The 15,205-nt window shown below is 43.5% G+C and overlaps 1 protein-coding gene across 4 annotated transcripts in view; it reads right to left on the reverse strand.

Moving 5' to 3' along the window:
- Nucleotides 1-8,793: 8,793 nt before the first annotated feature.
- The window catches only part of LOC140487864 (solute carrier family 2, facilitated glucose transporter member 11-like), a 63,939-nt gene continuing 57,527 nt past the window's right edge, over nucleotides 8,794-15,205 (reverse strand). For all 4 annotated transcript variants that reach the window (XM_072587221.1, XM_072587224.1, XM_072587225.1 and 1 more), the window contains one exon: nucleotides 8,794-13,826. In XM_072587221.1, the coding sequence (XP_072443322.1) occupies nucleotides 13,656-13,826 (171 nt within the window). In that variant the 3' untranslated portion in view covers nucleotides 8,794-13,655. The remainder of the gene's footprint in view (nucleotides 13,827-15,205) is intronic.

Here is a 15,205-nt window from a genome sequence, read left to right on the forward strand (position 1 = left end):
GGTCTCAATGGATCAAAGGGATATGGGGAGAAAGCAGGAACAGTGTACTGAGTTGGTTGATCAGCCATATTGAAAGGCTCCAATTGTCTATGGTTCTATGACCCCTCACTGCCTCCTTGGCCTCCTCCATCTACCATGGGAAACAGTAGGCAGCAACAAAGTGGTCATGGAATGGAGGGAGTGAGGGGTTGGGAGTTGGAGGTAGTCAGCAAACCACAGTTGCAAACCCAGGATGTTTAACTGGCATTTTGGGATCCATACTTAGTGTAATATGCCAATCTGCCGGCTGCAGACTCATCTGTCCATGACATAATCAGTAAGTGTGACTATCGCACAGGCCTTGTGGAGGTGAAGTCCTGCCTTCACATTGAGAAAGCCCTCCATCGTGTTGTGTAGCACTATCACCATGCTAAATGGGAGAGACTTCGAACTGATCTAGCAACTCAAGATTGGGCATCCATAAGGCACTGTGGGCCATCAACAGTAGAAGAATTGTACTCCAGCACAATCTGTAACCTCGTGACCCAGCATATTCCCCCACTCAACCATTACCATCAAACCAGGGGATCAACCCTGGTTCAATGAAGAGTGCAGGAGGGTGTGCCAGGAAGAGCACCAGGCATCCCTGAAGATGAGATGTCAACCTGGTGAAGCCACCAAACAGGACTGCCTGCACGCCAAACATCATAAACAGCAAGTGATGGACAGAGCTAAGTGATCTTACAACCAATGGATCAGATCTAAGCTCTGCAGTCCTGCCACATCCTATCACGAAAGGTGGCGGATGATTAAATAACTCACTGCAGGAAGCGGTTCCACGAATATCTCCATCCTCAGTGATGGAAGAGCCCAGCACATCAGTGCAAAAGGTAAGTGGATGATCCATCTTGGCTTCCTCTAGTGGTCCCCAGCATTACAAATGCCAGTCTTCTAACAATTCGATTCACTCCATGAGATATCAAGAATCAGTTGGACGCACTGGATACTACAAAGGCTATGGGCCCTGACAACATTCCAGCAATAGTCCTGAAGATTTGTGCTGCAGAACATGCCGCTCCCCTAACCAAGCTGTTCCAGTACAGTTACAAACACTGGCATCTATCCAATAATGTGGAAAATAGCCCAGGTATTTCTTTACACCAAAAGTAGGACAAATCCAACCCAGCCAATCACCGTCCATTCAGACTACTCTCAATCATCAGCAGAGTGATTGAAGGTGTCATCAATGGTGCTGTCAAGGAGCAACTGCTCAGCAATAACCTGCTCGGTGATGCCCAGTTTGGGTTCCACCAGGGCCACTCAGCTCCTGACCTGATTACAGCCTTGGTTCAATCATGGACAAAAGAGCTGAATTGCAGAGGGGAGGTGAGAGTGACAGCCGCTGACATCAAGGCTGCATTTGACTAACTGGGACATCAAGGTGCCCTAATAATTTGGCATTAATAGGTATCAAGGCCCAAACTCTCTGGTGGTTGGAGTCATACCTAGCACATAGGAAGATGGCTGTGGTTGTTGGAGGTCAGTCATCTCAGCTCCAGGACACTTCTGCGGGAGTTCCTCAGGGTAGTGTCCTAGGCCCCACTTTCTTCAGCTGCTTCATGAATGATCTTTCCTCTATCATAAGGGGATGTTCACTATTGATTGCACAATGTTCAGCACCATTTGCAACTCCTCAGACACTGAAGCAGTCTATGTTCAAATGCTCAAGATCTAGACAATATCTTAGCTTGGGCTGACAAGTGGCAAGTAACATTCACATCACACAAATGCCAGACAATGACCATCTTCGATAAGAGATAATATAACCACCACCTTTTGACATTCAATAGTGTTACTATCACTAAGTGCCCTACAATCAACATCCTGAGGATTACCATTGATCAAAAACTCAACTAGACTCACCAGATAAACACAGGGCATAGCCATAACCTGGTCCAGGCAGCGGACCTTGGAGGGGGTCATTAGGGCCGACTGCCTGCCCCTCTTCCGCAGCTATGTTAGAGCCCGGCTGTCACTGGAGAAGGAGCACGCAGTGTCCACCAACACCTTGGAGTTGTTCAGGGAGAGGTGGGCGCAGCAGAGAGGGCTGTGCATTATTTTCCCCGTACAATTATATTTTGATTTAATTCCCTGCCCTCCCCTTCACTGTTTGATCACACAGCATTGCCCTTTGATTAAATTAGCTACAGTGTGGAAACAGGCCCTTCGTTCCAACAAGTCCACACCGACCCTCCGAAGAGCAACCCACCCAGACCCATTCCCCTACATTTACCCCTGCACCTAACACTGTGGGCAGTTTAGCATGGCCAATCCACCTGACCTGCACATCTTTAGACTGTGGGAGGAAACCAGAGCACCCAGAGAAAACCACATGGGGAGAATGTGCAAACTCCACACAGACAGTTGCCCGAGGCAGGAATTGAACCCGGGTCCCTAGCGCTGTGAGGCCGCAGTGCTAACCACTGAGCCACCGTGCCGCCCGATGAGAAGGGCACTGCTTGTCACTGGCCACTTGGGTGTTTCTTTTCTTCCTGGTGGTGGAAACTGAATAAAGATTTGTGCACCTTGTTTCCTTCACTGTGTCTTACACCTGCACTCACATGGGCGCTGGGGAATAAATAAGCACTACCGCAGTTAGGTGGTAGTGTGGGGGTAATGGGAAAAAAAACAGGAGGGTCAGAAAAAAAAATTTAAAAAAAACAGGACATCCAGGACAAAGCAGGCTGCTTGATTGGCACCACATCCATAAGACTCCACTCCCTCAACCCCTGACTCTCAGTAACTGCAAAATGCAGTACAGAATTGCACCATAGATCCTCAGCCCATACCTTCCAAACCCATAACCACTTCCATCTGGAAGGACAAAGTAAGCAGATATGTGAGAACACCATCACCTGCCAGGTCTCCTCCAAGCCACTCACTATCCGAGCTTGGAAATACATCACCCTTCCTTCACTGCTGCTGGGTTAAAATCCTGGAATTCCCTCCCTAACGGCATATTGGTTCAACTTACAACACATGGACTGCAGCATTTCAGAAAGGCAGCTCACCACCACCTTCTCGAGGACAAATAGGGAACAGCAACAAACGCTCGCTTAGCCAGCAGCACCCACTTCCGACCAGCAATGAAAACATAATTGCAATATTTAACCACAGGTTAGACTCTCAACCGTGAGATCACACAACAAATTTAAGAGTCTGTATGTTGGAGAACTGTTTGAAAAGAACACATATTATTGGTGCTGCACTTGTTCATTGTTATCAATAACTTATCATTGTTCAATTTTTGCGATGGTTCTTTGCTGCAGGCAGCTCACTGGAATATCAGCACATCATTAGATGCAGGTATTATTGTAATGAACTGGTTGGTCCAACGTTACTGTCAGGAATGTGTAGAAAGATGCAGGAGCCTTTACTCCTTGGCTTCCCATATAATTCCTAAGCTCATCAGAAATATGAGACTTCATTAATGGTACACATGCTCCAAAATAAACTATCAATTAGTGAGTGAATTGTGTGTATAAAAACCAAGAAAAGTACAAATGATAGAGACCATAGTCATGACGATGAAAATTCTAAATTGGAGCCACTGGGAGACTAAAGATTCTAAATGATGTTTGATATTGTAACTGAATGTAATTTTCATGTGATCTCCCATATTCCTGGATGTATATCTATCAATCTGTAGATATTTATCAACCTCCAACTTGAAAATATTCATGGATTGAGCTTCCACAGCTCTCTAGGGATAGAATTCCCAAGATCCAAAGGGAATTCCTCCCCATCTCATTCCTGAATGGGCTCACCCCTTCTTGTGAGACTGTGTCCCCTGGTGTCCCAACTAGAGTCATAGAGATGTACAGCACAGAAACAGACCCTTTGGTCCAACTCGTCCACGCCGATCAGATATCCTAATGTAATCTAGTCACATTCACCAGCACTTGGCCCACATCCCTTTTAATCCTTCCTATTAATGTACCCACCCAGATGCCTTTTAAATGCTGTAATTGTATCAGCCTCCATCACTTCATCTGGCAGCTCATTCCATAAACACACACCACTCTCTGTGTGAAAAAGTTGCCTCTTTGGTCCCTTATAATTCTTTCCCCTCTCATTGTAAACCTATGCCCTTGGGTATTAACTTCCCCACCCCAGGCAAAAGACTTTGTCTACTTATCCTATCCATGCCCCTCATGGTTTTGTAAACCTCTATAAGGCCACCCCTACCACTGACACTCCAGGGAAAACAGCCCCAGCCTATTCAGCCTCCCCCAAGACCTCAAACCCTCTAACCCTGGCAATGTCCTTGTGGATCTTTTCTGAACCCTTTCAAGTTTCACAACTAGGGAAAACTCCTTTCTGTATCTATCCCGTATGTGTTTTGAGAGTTTTTGGAGGTTTAAATGAAACAATCCCTCATTCTTGTGAACTCTACTGAAGACAAGGCCAGTTTAAGTCCCTCTATCCCAGGAATCAATCTGCTGAATCTCTGCTACAGCCTTCTGGAGCAGGTATATACAGTCAAGGGGACAAAAGGTGCACAAAATCCTCCAGTGTGGTCTCTACTCCTGTACTCAAATCTTTTTACTAGAAAGGTCAATATACCATTTGCCTTCCCAATTGTTTGCTGCACCTACATGATGGCTTTCCGTGATTTAAGATCCACATTTGGAAAACTGCATTCAATCATGGTCTCCCTGGTATAGGAAAAATGTTGTGAAACTTGAAAGGGTTCAGAAAAGATTTACAAGCATGTTGCTAGGGTTGGAGCTCGAGAAAGAGGCTGAATAAGCTGGGTCTATTCTCCTTGGAGCGGCAGAGGCTGATAGAGGTTTATAAGGTCATGAGGGACATGGATAGGGTGAATAGTCAAGGTGTTTTCTTTAGAGTAGGGGAGTCCAAAAATAGAAGGCATAGGTTTAAGGTGAGAGGGGAAAGATGTAAAAGAGACCTTGGAGGCAGAGGGTGGTGCATGTATGAGCTGCCAGAGGAGGTGGTGGAGGCTGGTACAATTACAGCATTTAAAAGGCATCTGGGTGGATAGGAAAGGTTTGGAGGAATACGGGCCAAATGCTGGCAAATGGGACTAGATTAATTTAGGATATCTGGTCAGCATGGATGATTTCAACTGAAGGGTCTGTTTCCATACTGTACATCTCTATGACATCAACACCTCCCAATGTCCCACCATTTAAGAAATATTCAATATCACCATTATTCCTGCCAAAACGGATAGCTTTATTCTTATCCACATTATATACCAGCTAACATGATTGGTCCATTCACTGTCCCAATCCCCTTGCAGCCTCTGAATCCTCCTTTTAACTCCTATTTCCACTGCATGTCATGCACAAACTTGGAAAGGTTATATTTGTTCCTATATCAATTCATGGATATAGCTTGTGAATAGCTGGGGTCCAAAATTCTTCAATGTCTACCTCTAATGGACCAACTTTGGTGCCATGTACAAGAGACAAGCTGATACTGATATAGCCCTAAGGGCTATCCAGGTGAGCATTAGACTATTGTGGCAACTGCATGGATGAAGATTTCAGCAAAAGATAGGATTTAAGATGGATTTGGTAGTGGTATAAGCAGGAACTATCAAAAGTCTCTAAAATGAACGTGAAGAATAGTTTTAGCAGAGAATATCACATCCTAACAATGATTAACATAGTCCCCATCAGCTAAGAGAAAGATAGGAGTAGAAATAATGGCAGTACTGAGTATTACTATGGAAAACTGGGAAAATGACATATACTTACAAACTGAAGAAGAGAATGAGCTCAGTTTTACCTTCTGCACCATTTCACAACTGATTGCAACATGCTGAGACAGATGTCAGAATGAAGATAAACAAAGGAATTTAAGTTTCTAACTATGTTTTACCATTAAACTCAGCCCCGGCCTGACACCCAGAAAAAACAGATTCACGAGAATCGGTTGGCTCAGTGGCTAGCACTATTGCCTCACATTGCCAGGAACCTGGGTTTAATTCAAACCTCAACTGCCAGTGTGGAGTTTGCACTTTCTCCTTGTACCTGTGTACATTTCCTCTCACAGTCCAAAGATGTGCAGGTTAGGTGGATTGGCTATGCTAAATCACCCATAGTGTCCAGGGATGTGCAGGCTTGGTGGATTAGCCATGGGAAATGCAGGTTTGTGGGGATGGTGTGAGCCTGGGTGGGATGTTCTTTGGAGGGTCAGTGTAGACTTGAAGGGCCAAAAGGCCTGCTTCCACACTGTAGGGATTCTATAGCCAAATTCATAATTATATGTTATAGAGTGCTAACAAGCACCAGTAAAGGGGGGGGGGGGGGGCACAAAATGAGGAATGTCATATTAATGCAAGGAAAACTTCCCTGTACAGCATAACATTACAGAAGTCCTGGATATCAATGCCCTATATACTAGGAAGGCCAAACAAATCCTTCAGTCAGGCTGTGAAAACACCTGAGGTAAAAACAATGACTGCAGATGCTGGAAAGCAAATACTGGATTAGTGGTGCTGGAAGAGCACAGCAGTTCAGGCAGCATCCAACGAGCAGCGAAATCGATGTTTCGGGCAAAAGCCCTTCATCAGGAATTCCTGATGAAGGGCTTTTGCCCGAAACATCGATTTCGCTGCTTGTTGGATGCTGCCTGAACTGCTGTGCTCTTCCAGCACCACTAATCCTGTGAAAACACCTGTTCACTTTGTCCACACGTCTTTGAGCATGTGGATCTTGGTATCCATCACAACTCACACTGATGGCATTTGTTGTAAGAAAATATCTGCTGCGGGGTATTTGTACCAAGACATAGGCCTCGTTTATGTGCAACACTGTAAAATGGCCAATGACAAATTGGCAGCCTCCTATATCTCTTCCTAGAACAAAAATAATAGTGGGAAGATGTCAAGCTGATTCAGGATCACTTCAATATATTGCATAAAGTCAGGATCTACCTCAAAATGTTTCATTTGAGGGAAAGGAACAACATTACCTCAAGACCAGTTCTCCATCATTGAACCAACTTGGCTGCTGGATAATATTCGTAAACCTGCATATGAGCCTATGAGGTAGTCATAAATCTGAAAAGAAACTTGTATATGTTAGCATTTAACCTCCTTCCTGGTGTGTTTTGCAGATGTTTCAAATACACACAAGACACTGAACACTGTAGTATATAAAACAAACAGTCTTTATTGATAAACAGCAGTGAATAGCCTAACTGGATACAAAAAGAACTGTTCTTTGGTTTCTGTATCTTTCAAGCTCTTTAATGAACAATTGAGCATTACTGAAAAAAGACAGGTCTTGCCAAAGCTTTTTGTCTTGTCCTCATCAGGGCAATTTGCAAGCAATTGACAGAATAAAGAGAAAACATCAATTATACTGTTGGACATGAGAAGGCTGATTGTGGACCCTGTTTGGTGGAAATCGTGCCATGGTGAATGCACCAATTAATGATGGCTGACAGTTAATTCATAAGTTTTAATTTTCAACATGTTGATTCCAATTGATCAAGGCACTGCCCTGAGAAATGAACCAGCAAAAAGTGGTCACATTTTATTGAATTCAAACAAGCACAGAGTGTGTACATTTTCTCTCTCTGCAAAGAACAGGGACCCCTCTTGTGGTGCAGTGGTAGTGCCCTGGCCCGGGGATGAGGAAGCCCAGATTCAAGTGCCATCTGCTCCAGAGATGTGTAATAACATCCCTCAATAAGTTGATTAGAAAAGTGGCTTAAGCTTAAAAAAAAATGGCTCTACACATTAATATATGCAGCTTCCAAAACAGACAAGTGTCCCTTATTGCAAACCCAGAGAACACTCCAGAATTGGTTGCTGGTGTAACGCTATTTAAGAGGAGGTTCCTCTTCTAGGGAGTGGTAATAGGTCACCCAGACACAGTTATGGATGCCCACCACTACCACCGCTATGTCATCAGAAGACCTTAGATCCAGTGCAGGAAATGTTTCTAAGACCTCATACACTCTGGAAAGGTTTCTGAGTGTTCACCTCCCAGCAGAAAGACCATCCGAGTAGGCTCAGGGTACGTTGTACTCCTGTACTTGGGGAAAAGTGTGCTCAGGCTAGTCAGAACCATAATACAAGCTCAGGACCTGCCATCACGTAAACATACAGCTTCGAAGGTCCAGGCGTAGCTACCATTGCTTGTGGAGGCCTTATCACACTCTGCGCTTCACCCTCGCAGGAGAAACAGACACATAACAGCAAAGTGGGGACTCCAACAGGCTGACTTGTTTTGCATCGTTTCAGGGTAGGAGATGGAAATAATGAGGATTGCTGACCACAAGGAAGTCAGCATTGGCAAGATGGTAGAGATGGAATTACAGCGGTTGCATTCCAGTCCATCCCTTTCAATAAAATGATGAGCATTTATTTGCAGTAAGAAGCCACAAACATATGCAGCAACTTCATCCTGTACTTTTGTATCTCCCACATATTCAGATACTGGCCTAAGGAGACCATTCCTTTTTGAATAAGCAGATCAAAAGGACCAGCAAAACTCTGAGGGAGAACCATCATAACTTAATAGCACACCCTCCACCAATGCAGATACACTTCCTTTGTGGGTACTTACACATAATTAGGTAGAGGAGAAAGACATTGCAAAGCTGGAGTCAGTGTGAGAGGCAGAGACTTGTATGAACAGTGCCCCCTGGAGGAGAGTGCAGAGACACAACTGCATGGCTTCAGGAGTCTCAGGAAAGTGGGTTCACCAAAAAAAGACCGGAAAGCCATATGGGACACTGGGAATTTTTAAACAAGCAGAAATTTCAAAATACTTTGCAGATTGATTTTGGTTTATTTCTTCAAATAAGTATCTCAGTACATAAAACACCAAAATGATTATAATAGATAAATACAATAGTAACAGTGCAAAGTATACCAAATAGATATTAATAATTTATTCAATAACCTACTCTGTATTTAGGAACTGAACACTGTCTGTTTAAGCAATTAGCACTTCGATACTTAATATTATATACGTATACATTCAGAATACTGATAGTTGTACGTGGCCCTTCAAACTCTATTCAAGAATCTGCCTGGTATTACCTGAGTAGATGGCACTGTTGAAACCTTTGGATAATATTACATCTTCAACATTAAAAGGTGCATGGTTCCCTAGTATCCCTACCCCTGCACCATGAGGCCTGGGTTCAAGTCCCACATCTCCGTACGGGTTGATTAGAAAAATAGGGTAAATTTTTTAAAAGGGTGCATTACAGTAATCTACAAAATCAGTTTATTCACTAAGTCGCCAAGGATGCAGAATTATAAAGAGTTCTTGCTTTTCTGGTTCAGTGATTTTGCACTGAGTCTGAGGTAGGCATGAGAACAGTGTTTGTTTAACTTAAGTGTATTACAAAATAAATATTATTATTTTCACTTAGTCCAGATTATGTTTTATATTGTCACAATATTGTTGAGCTAATTCATATTCTCCTCTTATTGATTTCTTTGGAGAGGATCAACTCTCATAACTGGACATGCTGATTTGGATTGTCATGTTGCAATCTGCCTTTTATGACACTGATACTTTTGGCATTTAATTTCCTCCTGCGTGTCAAATTTCTCACAACTTCATTGACCAATTCTCTCAATCTCAGATTAATTTTATCCTGCATACTGTCTCATTCCTTTATGACTATCACTGTTTTACATGATTTTCCTAAATGTTTTGGCTTAATCTCACTTTTGATTCAAATTCTAAGCATCACTAAACAACTCTTTTTTTTTTCCCCCTTTGTTCTGGACTTTAATATTTAAAGCATACTTGACCTTTCCTCACAGTTCTTTCCATTTGTTCATGGGAACTGTCTTTTTGTTCTTTATAGACCCCTTAATAGTCAGCGGGAAATTTGTAAGGAGAGTCCAATTATCTGTAAGAATAATAGGATGATTATGAGAGAGGATTTTAACTTTCCAAACATAGCCTGGGACTGCCATAGCGTTAAGGGTTCAGATAGAGAGGAATTTGTTAAGTGTGACAAGAAAATTTTCTGATTCAACGTGTGGATGTACCTACTAGAGAAGGTGCAAAACTTGACCTACTCTTGGGAAATAAGGCAGGGCAGGTGACTGAGGTGTCAGTGGGGGAGCACTTTGGGGCCAGCGACCATAGTTCTATCAGTTTTAAAATAGTGATGGAAAAGGATAGAATGGATCTAAAAGTTGAAATTCTAAATTTGAGGAAAGTCATTTTTGACGGTATGAGGCAAGAACATTCAAAAGTTGATTGGGGGCAGATGTTCGCAGGTGAAGGGTCAGCTGGAAAATGGGATGCCTTCAGAAATGAGATAATGAGTCCAGAGACTGTATATTCCTGTTGGGGTGAAATGAAATGCTGGTAGGTATAGGGAATGCTGGATGACAGAAGAAATTTAGGTTTTGGTTAAGAAAAAGAAGGAAGCATATGTAAGCTATAGACAGGAGAGATTGAGTGACTCCTTAGGAGAGTATAAAGGTCATAGGAGTAACTTAAGAGGGAAATTAGGAGGGCAAAAACAGGACATGAGAAAGCTTTGGCAAATAGGGTTAAGGAGAATCCAAAGGATTTTATAAATACATAAGGACAAAAGGGTACCCAGGGAGAAAATAGGACCCCTCAAAGATCAGCAAGACAGCTTACATGTGGAGCTGCAGGAGATGGGGGAGATACTAAACGAGTATTTTGTATCTGTGTTTACTGTGGAAGAGGACATGGAAGATATAGAATGTGGGGAAACAGATGGTAACATCTTGAAAAATTTCCATATTACAGAGGAGGAAGTGCTGGATGTCTTGAAATACATAAAAATGGGTAAATCCCCAGGACCTGATCAGGTACCCTAGAACTCTGTGGGAAGCTAGGGAAGTGATTGCTGGACTTCTTGCTGAGATATTTGTATCATCGATAGTCACAGGTGAGGTGCCAGAAGACTGGAGGTTGGCGAACGTGGTGCCACTGTTTAAGAAAGGTGGTAAGGACAAGCCAGGGAACTATAGACCAGTGAGCCTGACATCGGTGGTGGGCAGGTTGTTGGAGGGAATCCTGAGGGACAGGATGTACATGTATTTGGAAAGGCAAGGACTGATTAGGGACAGTTAACATGGCTTTGTGCGTGGGAAGTCATGTCTCACAAAAGTAATTGAGTTTTTTGGAGAAGTAACAAAGAGAATTGATGAGGGCAGAATGGTGGACATGATCTATATGGACTTCAGTAAAGAATTCGACAAGGGTCCCCCATAGGAGACTGATCAGCAAGGTTAGATCTCATGGAATATAGGGAGAACTAGCCATTTTGATACAGAAATGGCTCGATGGTAGAAGACAGAGGGTGGTGGTGGAGGGTTGCCTTTCAGACTGGAGGCCTGTGACCAGTGGAGTGCCACAAGGATCGGTGCTGGGTCTACTACTTTTCATCATTTATATAAATGATGTGGATGTGAACATAGGAGGTATAGGTAGTAAGTTTGCAGATGACACCAAAATTGGAGGTGAAGAAGGTTATCTCAGAGTACAATTGGAACTTGATCAGATGGGTCAATGGGCTGAGGAATGGCAGATGGAGTTTAATTTAGATAAATGTGAGGTGCTGCATTTTGGAAAGGCAAATCAGAGCAGGACTTATACACTTAATGGTATGGTCCTGGGGAGTGTTGCTGAACAAAGAGACCTTGGAGTGCAGGTTCATAGCTCCTTGAAAGTAGAGCCGCAGGTGGATAGGATAGTGAAGGAGGTGTTTGGTATGCCTTCCTTTACTGGTCAGAGTATTGAGTCCAGGAGTTGAGAGGTCATGTTGCGGTTGTACAGGACATTGGTTCGGCCACTGTTGGAATATGGTGTGCAATTCTGGTCTCCCTCCTATCGGAAGGGTGTTGTGAAACTTGAAAAGGTTCAGAAAAGATTTACCAGGATGTTGCCAGGGTTGGAGGATTTGAGCTATAGTGAGAGGCCGAGTAGACTGGGGCTGTTTTCCCTGGAGCGTCAGAGGCTGAGGAGTGACCTTATAGAGGTTTATAAAATCATGAGGGGCATGGATAGGGTAAATAGACGAGGTATTTTACGTGGACTGGGGGAATCCAGAACTCAAGGGCAGAGGTTTAGGGTGAGAGGGGTAAGATATAAAAGGGACCTAAGGGGCAAAATGTTCACTCAGAGGGTGGTGCGTGTATCGAATGAGCTGCCAGAGGAAGTGGTGGAGGCTGGTACAATTACAACATTTAAAAGGTATTTGGATGGGTATATGAATAGTACTGGCAAATGGGACTAGATTAGGTTAGCTTAGCTGGTTGGCATGGATGAGTTGAACTGAAGGGTCTGTTTCCATGCTGTATATCTCTATGACTCTATGATACTTTCAACACATGATTAACTTCTTCCTACAGTGTGGCATACAGATCAACACAGAGTAACTCGAGAGGGGTCTAAAAAGTGGATAAATAAGTTGCACCTTAACTTGTATATGTATCGTGTCTTTAATGTACAAAATGTTCAAACAGATTGTGAGAGAGAAAATAAAATCACGATGTCGTCGAGACATCTTTAGGTAATTAGAGATCGCTAAAAGCTTGGTTGAAACATCTTTTGGGAGCAGGAAGAGAAATGGAGAGGAATACGTTGACTTCAGTAAAAAACAAAGGCCCGTGGATTTTGTAAATCTGGAACAAAAACATTGAAGCCAGTATTCTCCAGCAATTAATGTTGGCATGAAGACTAGGAAAATGTATAAAAGGCTTAAAGATAGCAGGTAAGGGTTACTCAGATAGATGGTCAAGGTCAGAGAGGATTTGAAGAAATAGACAAGGGATTTTTTTTTAAAAAAAGCATTACCTTGTGGAACGAAAAGTCAATGTATGAATAGTAACAGGTATTGAATGCGGGTAGTTACGTTTCGAATAGGTTGGGATTGACTGGAGATAAGGAGGCCAGAACACAGAACATAAACAAAGCATGGCTATTTCCTAACCTGACTTACAGGATGCATTTACTCAGAATGCCATGGGTAATCCAGATGGCAGATCTCCCTATGAGCTGTGGAGTGTTACTGAGTGCAAAGATTGGTTAATGTCTTGTCCAAAAGCCAACTGATTGCCTGTTTTGGCTCCCAGTCTGATATGAAAGCGATAAGGGAAGGTTTCATGACTTAGTAGATCCAGGTCAGGCTAGTGTTGATCTGGGGCTGATCACAAGAGTTTCTCAGAGCTGGCGTCCAGGAAGTAGGTAAAAAGGCACACACCTTGTTTGGTTGAGAACAGTCACATTCAAGAAGCTGAGAGAATACAGCTCATGGCTGAATTGTTATATTTATAATATTAATCCCTCTTTGAGAAACAAATTAATCTCCTACTCACATCGTGCCTCAGTTAAAGCTAGAAATGGGCAGAATGGGTCAGATATCTGATTTTGACATATTTAATCACCCCGTTCAACCCAACAGGCTGATTTCATTTTTGTTTTGGGCATGAGGACGTTAAACTTCTCACCCAAGGGTCTAAGGGAAAGGATAGGAAACAAAGGTTGAGTATTAGCATGAAGATGTAATTATAAACCCACACCTTCCCTAAATTCTGAACCCAGTGAAATGGATGATAAATAGGATAGCTAGGTATCACAAGTGAAATCGTGCAAACACATGCATTGTATACAATTACAATATTTTCAGAAGTCACAACTTCCCTTCACTGGCTCCTTGAAGTTACGCCTGTAGAACTCCTCAGAAATTTCCAGAAAGGTCTTTCCTTTAGTTTCTGGCAGGAAGATTCCGATGAACAAGGCCGTGAGGAAGCTCATGCAAATGAACGGCACGTAGCAGAAACTGCCCAGTCCCTCCTGAAAGGCAGACAAAACAGTGAATACAGTCAGGCAGATGACCCTGTTCTAAAGGGCAAAGTCAGTTTGTCATTTCCCAATCTTTCGTTTCCTCAAATTTCTCTATCCCATCAAAACTGAAAGAAATGTGGCCGCTATAAATCAGAGACAAAAACAGAAATTGTTGGAAAAGCTAAGCAGATCTGGCAGCATCTGTGGAGAGAAATCAGAGTTAACGTTTCTGGTTAAGTGACCCTTCCTCAGAACTGATGGTAGCTGGGAAAATGTTGGTTTATATGCAGAAGATTGGGTGGGGGGAGGGGGTAAGGAGTGAACACAATTATTCTAACGATGCCAACTGCAACAAGGGAGATAGAACGTCCACCTTCTTCCTCAACCAAGGATTGCCTAGCACCATTGTTGACAGAGCCCTCAACTGGGTCTGACCCATCTCCTGTACTTCCATCCTCACCCTCTCTCTTCCCTCCCACAACAGCAATAGCGACCCTTTGTCCTTACCTACCATCCAACCAGCATCCACATCAGGAGGATCATCATCACCACCACCAGAGGGCAGCCACTACCAGACATATATTCTCCTCCGCTCCCTTGCCTGCCTTCCACAGGGACCATTCCTCCAGGACATGCTGGTCCATGCTTCCTTCACTCCCAATGTCCCCCTACAGACCCACGGCACCTTCTCCCGCAACCGCCGAAGGTGTAATACCTGCCCACTTACCTCCTCCCTCCTCAGTATCCAAGGGCCCAAACATACCTTCCTTCCAGGAGACGCAGCACTATACCTGCACTCCTCACAATCTAATCTACTGCATTCGCTGCTCACAATGTGGTCTCCTCTACATTGGGGAAACGGAAGGGTAGACTGGGTAACCACTTCACAGAACACTTGTGTTCCATTTGCTAAAATGACCCTGAGGTTCCAGTAGCCTGCCACTTTAACACAACTATCCTGTTCCCTGGTAAACAGCTCTGTCTCAGGCTTGCTACAGTGCTCAGGGAAGCTGGAAAAACGGCATCTCCTTTCCACCTGGGGACCTTGCAGCCTTCCAGACTCAATACCAAGTTCAATGACTTTAGGGTTTGAGCTCTTCTATGTCCTTACCCTAACAAACATAAAGCAGGTTTTGTTATCACAGTCTGCTATTCCACACTACCCAATGTTAGCCATTAACAGTCTCCATTAACAGCTACTCATCCTCCTAGCCACATCATGATCGACTCATTGTCTGTTCTTCTTGCTGTTTGAGTTCTATCCCCACCCATTGTTTACTCCTTACCCACTCCCCCAGCCTACCTTCTGCATATAGACCAAATTTTCAGTTCTGAAAAAGGGTCAACTTGACCCAAAATGTTAACTCTGATCTCTCTCGACAGATGCT

This window comes from Chiloscyllium punctatum, chromosome 17 (assembly GCF_047496795.1).
Source record: "Chiloscyllium punctatum isolate Juve2018m chromosome 17, sChiPun1.3, whole genome shotgun sequence".
In the NCBI taxonomy this organism is placed as follows: domain Eukaryota; kingdom Metazoa; phylum Chordata; class Chondrichthyes; order Orectolobiformes; family Hemiscylliidae; genus Chiloscyllium; species Chiloscyllium punctatum.